Raw genomic sequence first — 18,230 nt, 5'->3', positions numbered from 1 at the left:
AGCAACATTAAGTGGATGAGTAAATGTTTGGGGGGGAGGGGACCTAACACTTTAAGAACCTGATGCTGGTCACTAGCACACTAGCACTAGCACTTTTATTAACAGTAGGTTTTCAATAGGATTCCCATACTACAATGTGGAGAAAGTCTTTTCTTCTCCCCTCCCTGCATTGCAGTGGCAGTGTGACGTGACAGTGTGTGTGTGTGTGTGTGTGTGTGTGTATTTGTTTGTGAGTGTGTGACAGACAAGGGGGGATACTAACCCTGCGGCAACATCTACAGTATACTGTATCTCTCTCTCTTTCTCTTTGACACACACACACACACACACACACTCACGCTAATACTCACACGAGTCCATAATGTATAAACAGACTCCAATCCATTGTAGTTCTGTCTCGGCAGGAAAGCAACATCTCCCTCATGGAAGAAACTCGACTAGATTGTATACACACACAAATACTGAGAACACACAGAGGCAGATGCACAGAAATGGCTAGCGATGCTTCTGTACATCTCAGCATGTGTTAATTTGGTTTGGTTTAAAAGTGTTACACAAGTAATCTCCACAAAATATTCTCTAAAGAAGCTTTTAAACATATCCTGCACTGATAACAATGATTATGTGGTGAGAAACACTAGTTTTTGTCCAAGTCAAGTCAATGGAGTTGGACAAAAACTACAATAAAACCTGTTGGAAAGCATCTTTTGCAGCGATTTTTGTGTGAGCATATCAGTGAACACCCAGACCACTCTGTGAGTTTCACGTTTTTGTAAACCAAAGTTTAATGCGTTTTAGGAAGGATTGTTTTAGTGCACCTATGCAACCATTGTGGAGGTGGGGGGGTGCAACCACAGAACCCGAAAATTCTCGGGCCAGCAGCATGTGTCCAAATTTCAATCTGAACCGTTCTATTTCATCAGAAACGATCTTAAAACAGGGCTTAAAGTGTAAAATACCAAACTTGTCCTTTAAAATTAATCTTTAAAAACAAAACTATAATCTTTAAACATTTTTCATGCAGTAAATTATAACTCGGTGATGCCTAATTTCACTTGTTGCATTTAAAATCAGGCAAAAATTATTTTAATATCACCAATTCATCGGTTAGCTACAGGTGAAGTTGTACTTTCACTGGTACTTACAATCTTTAATAGGGCTGCTCAAACAGTTAAGATCAAAAAGCCATTGTGAGGTGAAAGAGATCTAGATGAAATGGCTATGAATTGGCTTCTTGCAGGATCCCTGCTGCCCAACAACCCACTGAGAAGATGACCCAGCTGCCCACCTCTCCTTAAACTACCACCCCAGGGCAGTCCTCTCATCTCCCCATGAGGCCTCAGAACGGCCTTTTGCTTTGAAAGCAGCGTGGTCAGACAGGTGAACTGACCTCCCGGGCCTCGCACACATACACACAACCTTGAGAGACACAGTATGCACCATGGCAACCAGAGCATCAAATGAGGACTTACACTGCCCCAAAAAACACCAATATTTCAAACACACTAAATGTTTGTGGTCCGTCAGAATGATTCTTTTTTTTACTTTTATTCAGCAAGAATGCATTAAATTGCTCAAAAGTGACAGTATAGAGACATGTAAAATAAATGCTGTTCTTTTGAACTTCCAAATTCATCAAACAACCCTTTCCACAAAAATATTAACCAGTACAACTGTTTTCAGCATTGTTAATAACAAGAAATGTTTCTTGAGCACCAAATCAGCATCTTAGAATGATTTCTGAAGGATCATGTGACACTGAAGACTGGAGTAACGATGCTGAAAATTCAGCTTTAACATCACAGGAATAAGTTACAATTTTAAATAGATTAAAATTAAAAAATATTTTTAAATATTTTATAATATTACTGTTTTACCATATTTTTGATCAAATAAATGCAGCCTTGGACAGCGTAAAAGACCTTTATCAAAAACATTAAAGGGGTCCTATTATGCCCTTTTACGAAGTTTTGATTTCATTTTTGGGGTGTACTAGAATATGCTTTCAAGCTTGATTGTTAAAAAAACACATTATTTTTCACATATTTTACATTATTATAGCACGAACACATTTAGAGTTTATGTTTCGATGAAGCCCCTCCTTCCGAAATACGAAATGTGCTGTGATTGGTTAGCAGGCCCAGTGTGTTGTGATTGGCAACCAGGCCTCGCACATTTTTTGCGTATTACATGGGCGGGGATTATTTAAACGAGTATCATTGTGACTTCACAAGATCCGCAAAAAACTTGTTGTAGTCCAAAGAAGTAGTTAGTTGTAGGTGGATTCTGTTTAATAAAATACCTCCCTTTGGAGTGGACTTTGAGCTTTGTAACCTTGCAGATCTTTTTTATGCTCAAACAGCAACATTACACACTAAAGTTGAAAAAGTGAAAAAGCCTAATAGGACCCCTTTAAAAATCTTATCAACCCCAAACTTTAAATGATAGTGTATTTTATATTGATTATGAATGCAGTTAGCGTTATGATCTCCTATTAAAGAGTACATACATAATATTTGTCATTTAAAAAACGTTCACACTACAGCAACTAGTAAAGGCAAAAATGGGGGAGTTAATGGTAAAAAACAAACAGACTGACCAACTTTCCAAAATATAATATAATATAATATAATATAATATAATATAATATAATATAATATAATATAATATAATATAATATAATATAATAGACAACTAGACTTATATATTAAATACACAACTTCACATAATAACTTCTGCAAAGTCTTCTGGGCCAATCCAGCAATGTGAAAAATGTCCCCAAAATCTTAAACATCTCCTCTTATACCTTCATTTTTAAAGCATTTTTAAAGGAGAATGACGTAGCTAGAGAATCCTTTATGTAACTCTTTATTTTAGCCTAATTAAATCCTTTGCGGTCGGCGGTGCGTAGACATTTTACACTTCAGAAGGAGTTTGTAGAAAGCCTTTGGAAGTGTGATAATTTGGGGGCTGCACAGCACTTACTGCACTCACTACACAAAAGCAGATACGCTAAACGTTAAAAAACCGACAACTGTAAAAACTGCACAAATATTCTGTCACTTCCATACACACAGACATGCACGTTCTTGAATGTGCTGTGCACAAGAACATTTTCTGGCAGTAGTAACTATAAAAACTTAAACTTAAGCCAATCCTCTCAGGAATGTGTGTCTTTGGGGGTCTGTTTCACCTTTAAAGCTAAAAACAGCTTTAAATGAATAAATTTCACACTGTGAGAGTGCATACTGATAAGATTACTTGAAGGACACGAGAGCATGAAAATTAGGAGAGGGAGAAAGACAGAGAGAGAGAGAGGATGTGGGGAGTGAATGAGCATTGAGGGAAACAGTGGCAAGTTCATCAGCATTATAACCACTAAGAGTTAGACACAGAGTTTGGTTATTTACAGGAGCGACAACTGCATTGTACAAACAAATATAAAAACTGATTTTTTCAATCTCATATGTGTCTCCACAAGAATTTCAGAAGAGATCTCAATAATGTCTCAAACTATGGTCAGATACAAAAGTCTGCAATTAAATTTGTCATAATTTCATACAAAAATCTTACTGTATGTAAACACTTATGTTACATACTGTACACTACCATCAAAAAGTGTGGGGTTGGTAAGATTTTGTAATGTTTTTTTTTTTTGGTGCTTTAGAAACATTTCTTATCACTGTCAATGTTGAAAATCGTTGTGCTGCATAACATTTTTTTGAGAAAAATTAATTGATGAATAAAAAAGTTTAAAAGAACAACATTTAGTTGAAATAGAAATCTTTTGTAACATTATAAATGTCTTTACTGTCACTTTTGGTAATTTTTGTATTTATTTATTTTATTTAACCCTTATTTAACCAGGGAAGTCCTTTGAGAACAAGTCTCTTTTACGAAGGAGCCCTGGCCAAGAAGGCCGCAATAAAAGTTCCAGATAAAATACAAAAATATAATAAATACAATAAACATATACAAGACATAATACATGTCAAAAAAAAAAAAAAATACAATGGCCTTACAACGGTTAGAAATACAATGTAACAAATTACAATACAATAGACTATTTAATGCATTATTTAAATTTAATGCATTATGGCTTAATTCAAGAAGCCAATTTGTTTGTTTGTGCGTTTGTTTGTTTAAAAAAAAGCCCCCAGACTTTTGAATGGTAGTATATGTACAGTTTTTGAAATAAATGTAAAAAAAAAAAAATTACAACCAAGATTGATGTTTGCTTTAGATTAAACATTTAAGCAATTATTTTTCCATTAAAAAATATAATATGAATGTATATTAATCTTCAAGGCTAATTTTTCTGCAGAAATCCATTTGTCCCTAGACCGAAGATGACACATTTTACATATTCCTGCTTTAACCAAGCTTGCACATATTCCTTTGGATTGTAACGTCACATTGGAAAAAAGAGGATTAAAAATCAAAGGTTCTTCAAGCACCCATTCATAGGTTACCTCAGACAGCTCTCTTTTAACCATAAATATTTGCCATGCATTTAAGACTGATGCATAAAAAGAAGTGAGTCCATTAAAATCCACTTCTTTCAAATTCATTAAAAACAGATGTTTATCCAAGTTCATACGCCCGACTCCTTTTAGTAAAACACAAGCTATTTTTATCCAATTCTGAGGCTGACTATATAGGAGTCTTTGTGCAATCTGTAGTCTAAACGCCGCAACCTTGGACTTAATGTCCATCAGGCCTTGGCCTCCCTCACTCAACGGCAGATACAGCACTGATTCTCTTAGCCAGTGTTGTCCGTTCCAGAAGAAATTTACTAGCATTCTTTGGATTTCCCTTATGAGTTCATCTGGTGGGTTTAGCACAATCAATTTATGCCATAAAGGGGAGGCAGCAAGATCCTCTATAAGATAGTTGAGGTAATATCCAATTCCATTTTGATAGTCTATTACAAATTTTATCTTTAACTCCTTCCCAGTTTTTTCTTTGATATATCTCTGAACCTAAAAAGATTCCTAAAAACTTAAAACCCTCCTTTTCCCATTTTGCATTCCCAGGGATAACGGGTTTTGGAAAAACATTATCATTGTGCTTTTCTTTATCATTGCACCAAAATGCTTCAGTTTTGCTCCAGTTCATTCTCGCAGATGATGCTTTCTCATATAAAGAGATACTGTAAATAACAACATCAACATCTTTTTGATCTTTCACAAAAACAGTAATATCATCTGCATATGCTGTTAACTTAAAACCATTGCATTTTCCATCAATATTTAACCCAGACAATTGTTTTCTTAATAAGCATAGGAGTGGTTCTACTGCTAAGGCATATAACTGACCAGACAATGGGCATCCTTGCCTTATACCTTTAAGCATACTTATTGGTTTACTTAACCCACCACCTATTTTTAAAATACAAGAGGCATTCATATATAGGATTTTGATCCAAGAAATAAAACCGTCTCCAAACCCAAAAGCTCTCATTGTATCATACAGAAACCCATGATCCACTCTATCGAATGCTTTTTCCTGATCCAGGAACAGAGAACCAACATTCACTTCATCCAATTTAGAATAGTCTAAGTCTAAGATATCTCTTATCATAAAAATGTTATCATAAATGGATCTTTCTGGAATGCAGTAAGATTGATCTTGATGTATTACATCTCCTAATACAGTTTTCAGCCTATTTGCCAACACTTTAGCTATTAGCTTATAGTCAGTTGTTAAAATTGACACAGGCCTCCAGTTTTTAAGATCGCTCAAGTCACCTTTCTTGGGTAATAGTGTCAATACTGCCCTTTGGCAACTTATGGGAAGGCGTTTTTCTAAAACACTCATGGATCACCTCATAAAAGTCTTTTCCAATATAGTTCCACATAGCTTTAAAAAAGTCCACTGATAGTCCATCAATTCCAGGTGCTCTACCAGGCTTCATCTGCTTCATGGCCTCGGTTAACTCTTCAAACGAACTCTTCTGTGACACACATCCAGTCTCTGTTTCTTCTTTTCTATACAAGTTTGAGTAAAAATCCCCCGCAATCTTCCTCATTTCTCTTGCATCGCAAGTCTTTTGTCCATCAGGTTTTGTCAAACAATATATTTCATTTTTTTGCTTTGATATTTTTTCCAAATTAAAAAAATAAGCAGTAGGAGCATCTATCTCATGAACAGACATAAAACGAGATCTTATCAGGGCACCTTTTGCCCGCACTTGCAACAATTCTTCTAGATCTCGTTTCTTTTCACCCAACATACCAGCCGAGGCTGAAATAAAGTTCTGATTCGTACCAGATGTGATATATAAAATATCTTGTTCTATTTCAGAAATTTTCTGTTTTATATTTCTTGTTGAACACCAGGCAGGTATACTGTTGACAAAGTTTTTATTTGCGTCTTCCCTATGTCCCACCATTGTATCAAATAATCAAAACTCTCCTAATTTTCTAAACATGATAATTCTGTCTAAATATTTATAAATATATCTGATTTTCAACTTTAGCTTTCACCATCAAAATACGTCCTCTCTCTATTTCTATTTCTGATAAAATACTGACATTAAGATGAGTTGAGAATAAAATAGCTACACCTGCACTCACATTCGTGCCATGGCTTAAAGGGATACTCCACCGGTTTTTCATATTAAACTATGATATTCCCTTAAAGCTACAGTCCGTAGCTTTTTCTTTTTCCTCTTTGTCGCCATCTCTGTTCGAAATCTGTAACTGCAGTGATTCGCGGAATACATTGGCATGAAACAGCGCGGATGAACACATTGTTTTGAGGAGAGTGCGCGTCTGTCAATCACCGCTCCAGTGTGGATACTGTGACTGGCATTCAGAATCACAGATTCTACGTTTTGGAAGTATGACCAGCATAAGAATTTTCACATGAAAATGTCATCTGAACAAGTAAGTAACATCCACTTTTGTTTTGATTAACTATGGGGGAAAAAAACAATGAAGTAAATCGCGCTGTTTAAATATAACGATCACTTATCTTATGTCAAACGGTAGCTTTTACTAATAGCAAAACGAAAAAAGCAACAACAAAGGAAACTCCGTAACTGCGTGAATTAAGAGAACAAGTGTGCTGCCGTTACACAAACTATTGAAATGTCTTACCTGTCCAGCAGAAAAAAAGCCGTCTCTGCGTGCGTTTTGAACCCCTTCAAGTCACGGAGTTCACGCCACCTTTCAAAAGCCCTGCCGATGTTTATTCTTGTTTTCGCGAGGGCACGGTTGCAGTCTCTTTTTTTCTCTACCCACTCAGCAGTCCGAATTCTTTTTGGTTTTACAACTGTTGAATCTACAGTTGTCACTGGTGATTGTCGATTCCTTTCTAGATCCGCCATAATTTTAATTATTGTGCTGTGAGAAAAGACTAAAAATGTCCACCTCCAACATGATCACACGCAATATAGCCTGCTTGCCGGGGCTCCTTCTTCATGTGTACAGATGTGACGTAATGATGCAAAGACATGCTCGAATTTCCCGCGGAAACCCACCAGTACCACTGGAATTAAAAGCATTATTATAGGCTAACCGTTTTGAATCGAGAAAAGGTAAGCAGATATTTTTGAACACTGGATGATTATGTTTTTTATTATTATTATTATTTTGGATATTTTTAACTCAAAAAAGTTACGGACTGCAGCTTTAACTAAGACGAGTTGATACATACCTCTCTCGTCTCAGTGCGTGCACTATATCGCTCTGTATTGCCGCAAAACTATGTTAGCACTTAGCTTAGCCCAGTGCATTAAATATGGGCCAAAAAGAGAAGCGACCAAATACTTCCTCGTTTTCCCTATTTAAACACAGTAGTGTAACTCGACCTAGGCTGGTGACACAAAATAAAACGTTGTGTTTTTCTAAGCGTTTAAAATTTGATGACTATATTGTATGGCGGAATACCATAGCAAGTGCTTTTGAGCAGTTCGACTTTGCGCAATAATATCATCACTCGTGAAAAGTCCTCTTACCGGCTCCCGCATCCTCTCCCCCTCCCTCTCATTTCCGTCAATACAACCAACGTGACTTTTACTACCTGTGCTATTAGCAAACTGCAGATCATTTGCAATGGCGGACTTTGTAGATGATTAGGACTTATTTGTAGCAGACCCAGAGCCATATCTGTTTGAACCCGAGTACACGGAGGAGGAATTAGCTCTTATGGACCGTGAGAGGAATCACTACATCCTTCACAACTTTAGGCCGCTTTCTTTGTTTTGATTTTCGTTTTTATCGCTTTGACTCGATTGCTCGTCATTATTCTCTTCGTTCTTTTCGTTTTCTGATTTTTTCTTATGCGGGCACGTGAACTTCTTATGTCCTAAATCCCCACATTCAAAACAACGCAAGCTATCCGTCGTTGCAAAAATCATATAGGAACTATCCCCTTGCTGAATACGAAACGAAATATCCAACTCCCTAGATTGCGCATTCAAAAACATAAATACTTGCCTTCGAAAAGACAGCACGTGTTTTAAAGCTGCGTTTTTACACCCGAGTGGCAACATTTTAATGGATCCAGCAAACTTTCCGAAGCGACTCATTTCTTTTAGAATTTGCTCATTGGAGATAAACGGCGGCGCGTTTGAAATAGTAACCCTGGTAGCAGGTGCGTGCAAAGGCATTACTTGCACCAGGGAATCAGCAATCACAATTCCATTTTCAACCAGACTGTTTACGAACTTTTCGTCTTTTAAAAACACCACCACCGCCTTGTTCATTCTGGAGGCTGATGCTATATTTTCGTGCCCCACAATTTCACCCATTGCTAATAGTACATCCTCTACAGTAAACGCCTGATCGGAGAAAACTTTACACCGTTCTTGATGGATAACCCTGGCGTCCCCTCACCTGAGAGAGACGCCATGGCCTTAAAGTCGGCATGAAATCAAATTTGACAAATCTTATTTTTATATGTAATATTGTAGTGTTTATTATAAATGATTTATCTGTGCACTTCATTATTTTTTTTAAATTCATGTACCCTTATAATCTTTAATCAAATACATTACCCTCCCCCCAGGGTGACAACTTAGATAAGTTTTAGGTTATATTTTTGGAGGGAAAAGCTTAATGTTCCTGTTCGCATGGGTAGTAGCACTGGCTTTAGCGGCTCTAACTTAACTTTTCCATGTCATTCATCTGATGATGGACGTCTCATGATATTTATTTTAGCACAACTGGGCTGTATTAGGCTATTGATTCCCGTGATCTTGCTTATAAATTCCGATTCAGCCATTAGCCTACCTTCGTGATCACGCAAAGAGGTCTGCAGTCCGTTCAGAACTCCAACCAACATAAAATATAAATAATTACGCTGTGCATGTACCATGGGCGAGGCTAGCCCCTTTTTAGGGGTGCTTCAGCACCCCTAAAAAGGAGCTCAGCACCCCTAAAACTTGGAGTAAGAAATATTGTTATTCAAAAAAATGCGTTCGTCTTTGACAAGGTTAAATAATGTCCAAAACATACTCTGTAGTTTGTGGTTTAAAATGTATGTGTTAGGGATGGAAATGAAAACATCCCCGCTTAGCAAATGGTGTCATCCTCTTCTCTTCTTCTACTTCTCCTCTCGGCACGACCGTCATCCAGCGCGAAACACACGCAGAGTGAGAACCATAGGCGTCACTAGGCCCTTTTTAAACTTCTGCCTAAGTTAGCCCCCCTAAACATTTGTGATTAAGTGTAGGCTACACACATTCGTATTCGCTTCAGTCTTGTTATAATCAGATTCAGAGTGTTCATCTTCAATCCGCAGCAGCGCCAAGCGCTCTGCACGTCAGAAACAGAGGACAGGGTGTGTGTGTGTATGTGTGTGTTCATCTGAGCCTCATTGGTATTTCATTGCTCGTCAATGTCAGAATATTTGAGATGACCAATCAAATCAAAGTAGGCGGGCTTTATGTTCACAGTCAGACCCTGCTGAGCGCGAATTTGAGCAGCACGACTGACGCTTCAGTTTATGGCCAAGTGCGAGTTAAGAAAATGTAAGTAGCTAAACTAAACAATTTATATTTGACAGTTTTTAGGTCATAAATGTTAAAAGAATGACAAAAATAATTAGAAAACTAATACACTTTTGTCTAATTTCACCATTTAAAGCTGAAAATAGGCCTATATAACGTGTAATTATGTCATTGTGAGGGGACAAGAAACATTAACAAAGCCGTTTTCATACAAGATTAATAATGCATGTGTTGTGTACATGTTGAGAATTAATACAATTTGTAGCCTTCAGTAAATTAAAGAAGTTCAGCTTTAGGAGGGGAAGAGACAGGGCAAGATCAGGAGACTGAGAGGAAAAGACAGAGTGATGGAGATGAGGAGAGAGCAGGTTTTAAATCTATTTCTTATCCTTTTTTGGCCTTCAAACGTCTTGAAATGCACATATCAGAGAAATAAAAATGTTTAACCCCATAACAACTTCAAATGTATGACCTCTTTGATTATAAAGCCCTGTCTACGGCCCTGTATTAGGCCTAGATGATCAATAATGAATGTGTACATATTGTGAATGAATTTAATAAACTTAGTTACCTAGCTTTCCTGGTAGCTTTGTCTGAGAAAATGATTAATAAATTAATACAAATCAGTTGACCCTATGTTTACTTTCTTCACTGACAGACAAAAATGAAAAGCCTATATCAGTCAAAGCTCAGCTTTAGGAGGGGAAAAGACAGAGCAAGATAAAAACAAAGAGAAAAAGAATGTGATGCTGATGAGGTGAGAAAAAAACAGCTGCCCGCTCATGGTTGTAAAGCTATTGTTATCTAATTTTTTTGGCCTTCAAAACATCTTAAAATGCACATATGTAGATCAGAGAAATCAAAATTTTCTCGGGGGAGCATGCCCCCGAACCCCCCTATATACCTCACATTCGGCACCTCAGTGATTATAAAACCCTGCCATTTGCATGTTACTGGATGAATGAATGTAACTAGCATTAGACCATAAACAAACTTTGTTTTTTCAGACCCTCATTGGGGGCTGAGCCCCCCTAAAATGAAAATCCTAGAATCGCCCCAGGCATGTACAAATGAATGATTTAGGAGGGAAATAGACTGCTCCCATAACGTAGAAAGCAACGACTATATACAGCAATGTTGGGTAAATATTCAACCGAAAAATATTCTTCATAAAATTAAACCGGAGAGATAGTTAATGAGTGAATTAACTATGTTCCTAAATACATATAAGCACATATATGCATAACCCTAACCCATTTAAATAAATGAATTGTGTGTGTGTGTGTGTGTGTGTGTATGTCTATATAATATTATACAAAGGCTATATATATATACATATAAAATATTATTAAAAATATTATATATAGTTACCGTAAGTTAGCTAACGTTAGTGAAGTGTTGGTCACGTAAGCTATAGCTGCAATTAACCTATTATCTTCCAATAAACATTTACTAAAACTGGCTACATAAAATATAACTACAGACTAGATTCACGAGAGGTCGGCTAATGTGTGTAAAAGTAAAATAAATACAGTAATTTCATTAATTTACCAGCGAGCGTACTTCGGAAGCACTGAAAATGAATGGGGTTCAATGCTGGAAATATCAGTGTTTGGAACTATTGGCTGCTCCACGACACGCGTTACTTCCGCATTGCAAAGTTCCTATGGCGGTCTATGGGAGTGTCGTAACTCTTTATCTCTATGGCTCTGGGTGCGGCTATCGGTGCACCGCCTCTCAGAGAAGATACATTCAAATCTGCCTTCATTTTGTTTGCAACGCCCAACCTCCAATGATCCAATCAATTCCCGAAGGACGAAATAAAGCCCCGCCCTACATTTTTTTCTAATTTCAAAAGCCGTTTCACTCGGATATACGTCACAACAAGGAAAAAATGACAATCTCAGCTTCCGTTTCATGCCGACTTTAATCAAACTAATTATATCACGCCAAAACAAGAATATTTTTCCTAACACTAAAAAATGTGACAAAAATAAGCCAAAAAAAAAACCGAAATAAATAAATACAGAAAAATAATTCAAACTTGAAACCAAATTCAAACGTGCCACTCTCAAACCCCACACCACATTTCCGCTCCCAGCATGCAACCCACACGCAGAGAGAGAGAGAGAGAGAGAGAGAGAGAGAGAGAGAGAGAGAGAGAGAGAGAGAGAGAGAGAGAGAGAGAGAGAGAGAGAGAGAGAGAGAGAGAGAGAGAGAGAGAGAGAGAGAGAGAGAGAGAGAGAGAGAGAAGAGAGAGAGAAGAGAAAGAGAAAGAGAAAGAGAAAGAGAGCAGCACCACCACATGAGAATGAATCTGTCAACTAAGGGTATGTTTACATGACAACGATATGCTTAAAGCGGAGACGTTTTTCGATCCCCATTCACACAGATCCGTGTAACGACTAAAAACGCTGTATTCTGCTGCCAGGCCACTAGATGCAATGAAACACTATAGACTGAACAAGTAATACGCATGTGCATGACGTCATCGTTTTCAGAGATTTGCATTTTTGTTGTTTACACTGAGATCGTTTTCAAAAACGTGCACTTTGAAACCCGTTTTCAAAAGTTCACGTTTTTAGGCACCCAAAACACTGTTGTCGTCTAAACGAACGGCCAAAACGCATAAAAAGTTTTATGTTTTTAGTTGAAAAAAATGTCAAATGACGTTAGAGTCCCTCTGAAGGAGTAACAATAAATATCTAATGCCACACGACAGCAACACAGACATGAAGAGCCAACAAGTAAACATTAGATTGAGGATTTGCAGGAAATCATCAATTCTAATCCCACCAGCAGCTACAGTTCACCACACAAAGCATTCATCCAGAGACCTTCCATTAAAACAATGGGTTTAAGTGTGTGAGTGAGAGAGAAAGAGGCAAATAGAGAGTGAGAGAGAGAGCAAGAGAGGTAAAGCATGAGGGAAAAATAAAGATGCTTTAGTGTGAGCATGTTATTTGTTTTATAGAGAGTGTATGTGGCTTTTGGCTCGATCACAATTGATGGGGGAAAAACCTAATTGTGACCAACATTACATTGGCAAAATAGAGCTTCCTAATCAAATTGAGAAGCAGGGCTCTACTGCACTTAACATTGCATCTACTCTGTACATGCATAAGCTATAGGTGAATAGATTCCAAACTGTAGGACAGATATTATTTTATGGGTCTTTCAATGGTTTAGGAAAGCCCATTTATTTAAAAAAAAACAATAAGCCCACCAAATAGCTATAAGAGGCATCCCTTTAAAAAGAACAGCGTTTGTTTGCTTCCAATATAAAGGTTTAAATGGTTACTGCATACTTTGTATTTGTACATTTTTAGATGTATGTTTGCAGCCAATCAAGTGAATGCATTCTGATTGCAGATGATTAGTTAAGCAGGTTATGTGAAGTTTGCATCCCTCTCCATCCCTCTCCACAAGTCTCGAACGGATATCATATAATAAAACCGCAAGCCAGGGTCCTTTCAACTCATGAACTGAAATTTGAATTGAATTGACCAAGTGCAAATGACAGGAAAAAGAGTTTAATAACTGCCATTCAAAGAAATTCAACACAACAGAATAATTTCACTAGTTGAATACAGGTCTTGTGATTTTTTAAAAATAATTCATTCTGATTCTGATTATTTTAAAATAGTTATACTGTACCACCTAGGGCCCTATCATACACCCGTTGCAATGCAGCGCCAGAATATGCAATGAAATGCAGCGTAATGCAAGTGTTTTTTGCTAGTTTCAGCCCGACGCAGATATAATTTCCATGTCCTGCACCACATTGTTTAAATAGCAAATTAATTTGCGCCCATTTGTGCGCCATGAAACCGAGGTGTGTTTGGGCACATTGTTGGTGTGTTGCTATTTTGAGGCAACTGAAATAGACTGCACAATTTATTTTTGCTATTTAAAGAGCGCGTCGGTAATGTGAGGCTATAGGCGGGTCCGTAACGCATGTACACTTTGTCCCGTAGATGATCAGCTCGCGAGCTGTAGACCATGCGCTTAGATCGTTAAAATAGGACCCATTATGTTTCAGGAAATAACCCATATGTTGTATAATATATTTATGGGCAGTTCATACTGGAAAATGAAATACATTTTATTAAAAACTTAAAAACACTTACAGCAGTTGAATTCCTTTGATATTCAATTAATTCAATTTGAATTTTGTGAATAATTCTACAAATTAAGTTACTGAATTCAAGATGACAGACAGACAGACAGACAGACAGACAGACAGACAGACAGACAGACAGACAGACAGACAGACAGACAGACAGACAGACAGACAGACAGACAGACAGACAGACAGACAGACAGACAGACAGACAGATAGATAGATAGATAGATAGATAGATAGATAGATAGATAGATAGATAGATAGATAGATAGATAGATAGATAGATAGATAGATAGATAGATAGATAGATAGATAGATAGATAGATAGATAGATAGATAGACAAGGAATTTATTTTCAAGAAATACAGAATATTTAAAGATGCTTTTTAAGAATCCCGAATGAGGTTAAATTCCAGGGAATTCCCACGCACTTTGGACTAATGACTCTGATTTCAGACTCACCCTGACAGCACCCCCAGAACCAAGTTGAGCATGAAGAAAGAGCCAATGATGATGAGTGGGATGAAGTAGAGCCAGTTCCAGAAGTTCCCTGAAGCATCGTTGGCCTGCAATGAGACAGAAGTTATGAAATTAGGAACTGAGAAGAAGCACAGGTACAGAGAGAATAAAACATCAGTGCAAGAACACAGAAGAACCTGCAGGAGTTCTCACGGCCCCGAAATCCTTCACTAAAACCCCTGTAATAATCTCTTCAACCAATTTAATGATAGCACATCCATATCTATACAGCTGTAATCCTTTTTATTGTCCGGATAATTGTTTTTTTGGTGAGATCCCATAGTCTTTTTGAGTGTAAAAAAAGGAAACGAAAAGCAATCTACTCTACTGGTCATCGCTCTGTGAAGAAAATCCTTCTAGACCAGTGAGTGACACTGACAGAGTTTCACTATGCAGCAATGGGCCGTTCACAAAGCGTTTATGAGGAATGCAAAGACAAGATTTCTCCTAGTGGTCATTTATTTGCAAATTGCTCTCACATATTGTCTTGTAATTGTTAGGGGATCAAGGAGAATGCTGTTTCAGCACACACACACAGATCCTCAAACCCCCTCTACTCTCTTACACAGCTGTTTCTACAGCAACCAGCACATAGTGCCTACCTCTGTCCCTTTATCTCTCTTGCTTTAGCTTTAAAATTGCATTTTTGGCAAGAGCGTAAAGCAGTCGGAGCCAAATTTGCAAAGACAAGATTTTTTCTCGCGCATGCGTCGTGGCACTCTCGTGAACTCACTCAGAGGCCCACACAGAAGAAAATGAATAGTTGAATAAAGTTGTTATTTTTGAGGGTTTTTGCGCACAAAAAGTATTCTCGTCGCTTGATAAACTTAAGGTTGAGCCACTGTAGTCACTATTTTAACAATGTCTTTAATAACTTTTCTGGGCCGGCAGATGCAATTGCTAGCAGCCTATGGAGGAGTGATCCAGCTCTCAGATTTTATCAAAAATATCTTAATTTGTGTTCCGAAGATGAACGAAAGCAGACGGTCCCTTATTCAGACTTGTCTCTCAATCGCCCGGTTAGAGACACATTTATATTATAAAGCTCGTTTTGAGGACAATTGGGTTGTAGCTCGTTGTCTATCGTTGACACCCATTTACTGTGATTGTAAATGGGTGTCATTTGTGTTTTAACAACTTCAAATGTGAATATATTGCCAACTTCACTGAACTCCTTGACTTAAGCCCTGACCGCATTTCATTATATTTGAGTCCAAGTTCAAACACAAAACTTTCAACCTCTGCAGCACCAGTGCTATTTGTAAAAAAAGTTACGGTAGTAAGGCAACCAGGATACTTACTTTTTTAAGTAAATAAACCAACTATATTTTTTACAGCAAGAAGTTGAGAGAATGCCAAGAGTATTTACAGCTGTAATTCATAAATAAATATATAAGCCAAATATGTAACAATATATTTATTTTTCAATATTAAAAAAACAGTTTTAAATGAGAAAGCACTAAAACATAAGCACACTGTACATGCGTATATGAATAACGCCCACGATTTTTTTTCTTAATTTTTTTTTTATTTACTAATCGGCCCTGTTAAGAGACAGTTTTCTTCATTTGTTAGTTTATTTACGATTTTGAACAAATATATATCTGTTTTAAAATATTTTATACAAATATTTCATGTAGTTTCTCAATTAACATTTTAGATGGAATATAAATTTCATGTTAGCAACTCAAATACTATGTGCATAAATATGTATTTATTGCAACTGATAATACCGTAATAGGGGCAGAACAACTGTATTGTGTGCAGTCTGAAGAAATCAGGCACTGTAATGTTTGGAAAAAAAATGTGTAACTAAAAATACATTTGAATAGGCATTGCCAATAAACTAAAATCACAAAAAAAAAATGGTGTGTGTATTTTTTTTTGTGTGTGTGAGCATTTCTAAACAATAATAAATAATAATAGTGTGATAAATATGGGAAATCGAGCAAGCACTGCTGGGGCATGAATAAATAAAGCTGTGTTACTATTTTTGTTTTGCTGCTTGCATTTATGCTGTTGTTCTTGTGTTTGTTGACATCTTCAACTGTTTGTCATGTGGTAAGATCACAATACTCTTCTTTCTCTGTTCACTTATGAATAATGAAACACATCTGCAAAACGGCTAGTAGCTATACTGTGGCTCCTCTATCCTTTAGACACTTGTTATGTATCTGTAAATGAAACAAAAATTAACAAGAATGGCCTGCAATAAATTCAGACACTATATGAACATAGGGGCCGTAATCAAACTCCCACAAAAGAGAATTGGAGATTTGATTCATTTCCTGATGACTCTAAAGGGACATACATTCTCTTAGCTGAGAATAACTCTGTCTGTGTTTAGTTATTAATATTTAAGTGGGATTATTATGGTTTCTATTAATGTCTTTTCCTTACCATTAACATTGATTAGTGAGACTAGATTGGGTAACTACTGGAATGAAGGTGACTGACTAGGATTGAAAAAAGGTGCAGCTACATTTAGAGTTATTCTGTAAATTCTCACATGGGAATCCAGTAATTTCTAAAGGAATCCATGCAATCAGGAATTACCTTCAAAATTCTTGAAACCATAGTGCAGTGTTTAACACAGGTTCATGATGTGTTGAATCGAGTCCAAGTTGTCCAACCCTCGGTAATTTCTCAATTCCGAATACATGACCCCCTTTGTCATCCAATATTTTCCTGTTGTTATCCACTGTGTTATTCAGTAAAAAGCCAAATAAAGAAATGAGAAAATAAAGACTGTACAATGTTAAGAAAATCTTTTTCTAATTGGAAAATCTAATTGGAAATCTTTTGTAAATGCTCCCAAGAAAAAGTGTCTGAAACACTAGAAAAAAAATGTTCGGGGGTGAAAAATGTTTTTACAAATTGGGTGAAACATTACTGCTCTGTTCCAGACCTAATGAGCTTAAGACATCATAAGCTAACATAAAAGCAAGAAACTAAATAAATAAAAAATAGATTCAAGCAAATGAAACAACAAAAATGTCATGAACATAAATTTACACAAGTATTCAAAAGTTTGGGGTTGGTAAGATTTTGAAAGTCTCTTGTGCACAACAGGGCTGCATTTATTTGATCTAAAATACAGTAAAAGCAATAATTTTGTGAAATATTATTATAATTTCAAATCATTTTTTCTATGGTAATATAGTATAATTCAAATAAAAAGCAATTTATTTCTGTGATGTTAAAGCAGAATTCTCAGCATCATTACTCCAGTCTTCAGTGTCACATGATCCTCCAAAAATTATTCTAATATGCTGATCTGCTGCTCAAGAAACATTTATTATTATTATCAATGTTGAAAACAGTTGTGCTGCTTAATATTTCTGTGGAAACCATGCTACATTTTTTTCAGAATTCTTTGATGAATATATATATTTTTTTAAAACAGCATTTATTTGACAGATATTTTGCTGAATAAAAGTATACATTTCTTTAAAAGAAAATCTTACTGACCCCAAACTTTTAAACGACATAGTGTATATGTCATTCAACACTGAAAAGAATCAATAAGTACAGTAGTTCAGAGTATGTCAATATGGATAATTTTATGCTTCTTAGAGTAATCACATCATGAAAACTCCATTGAAATCAATTGAAAATCAATTCTCC

General features: G+C 36.5%; 1 protein-coding gene across 10 annotated transcripts in view; it reads right to left on the bottom strand.

Moving 5' to 3' along the window:
* Window positions 1-18,230, bottom strand: part of cacna1ba (calcium channel, voltage-dependent, N type, alpha 1B subunit, a) — a 116,686-nt gene that overhangs the window by 63,305 nt on the left and 35,151 nt on the right. For all 10 annotated transcript variants that reach the window (XM_056257362.1, XM_056257361.1, XM_056257364.1 and 7 more), the window contains exon 6: window positions 14,547-14,650. In XM_056257362.1, the coding sequence (XP_056113337.1) occupies window positions 14,547-14,650 (104 nt within the window). The remainder of the gene's footprint in view (window positions 1-14,546; window positions 14,651-18,230) is intronic.

Source organism: Rhinichthys klamathensis, unplaced genomic scaffold, assembly GCF_029890125.1.
Source record: "Rhinichthys klamathensis goyatoka isolate OS25496 unplaced genomic scaffold, OSU_Roscu_1.1 h1tg000137l_1, whole genome shotgun sequence".
Classification (NCBI taxonomy): Eukaryota; Metazoa; Chordata; class Actinopteri; order Cypriniformes; family Leuciscidae; genus Rhinichthys; species Rhinichthys klamathensis.
Note: the sequence above shows the minus strand (reverse complement) of the source record. Positions and strands in the feature narration are given on the sequence as shown.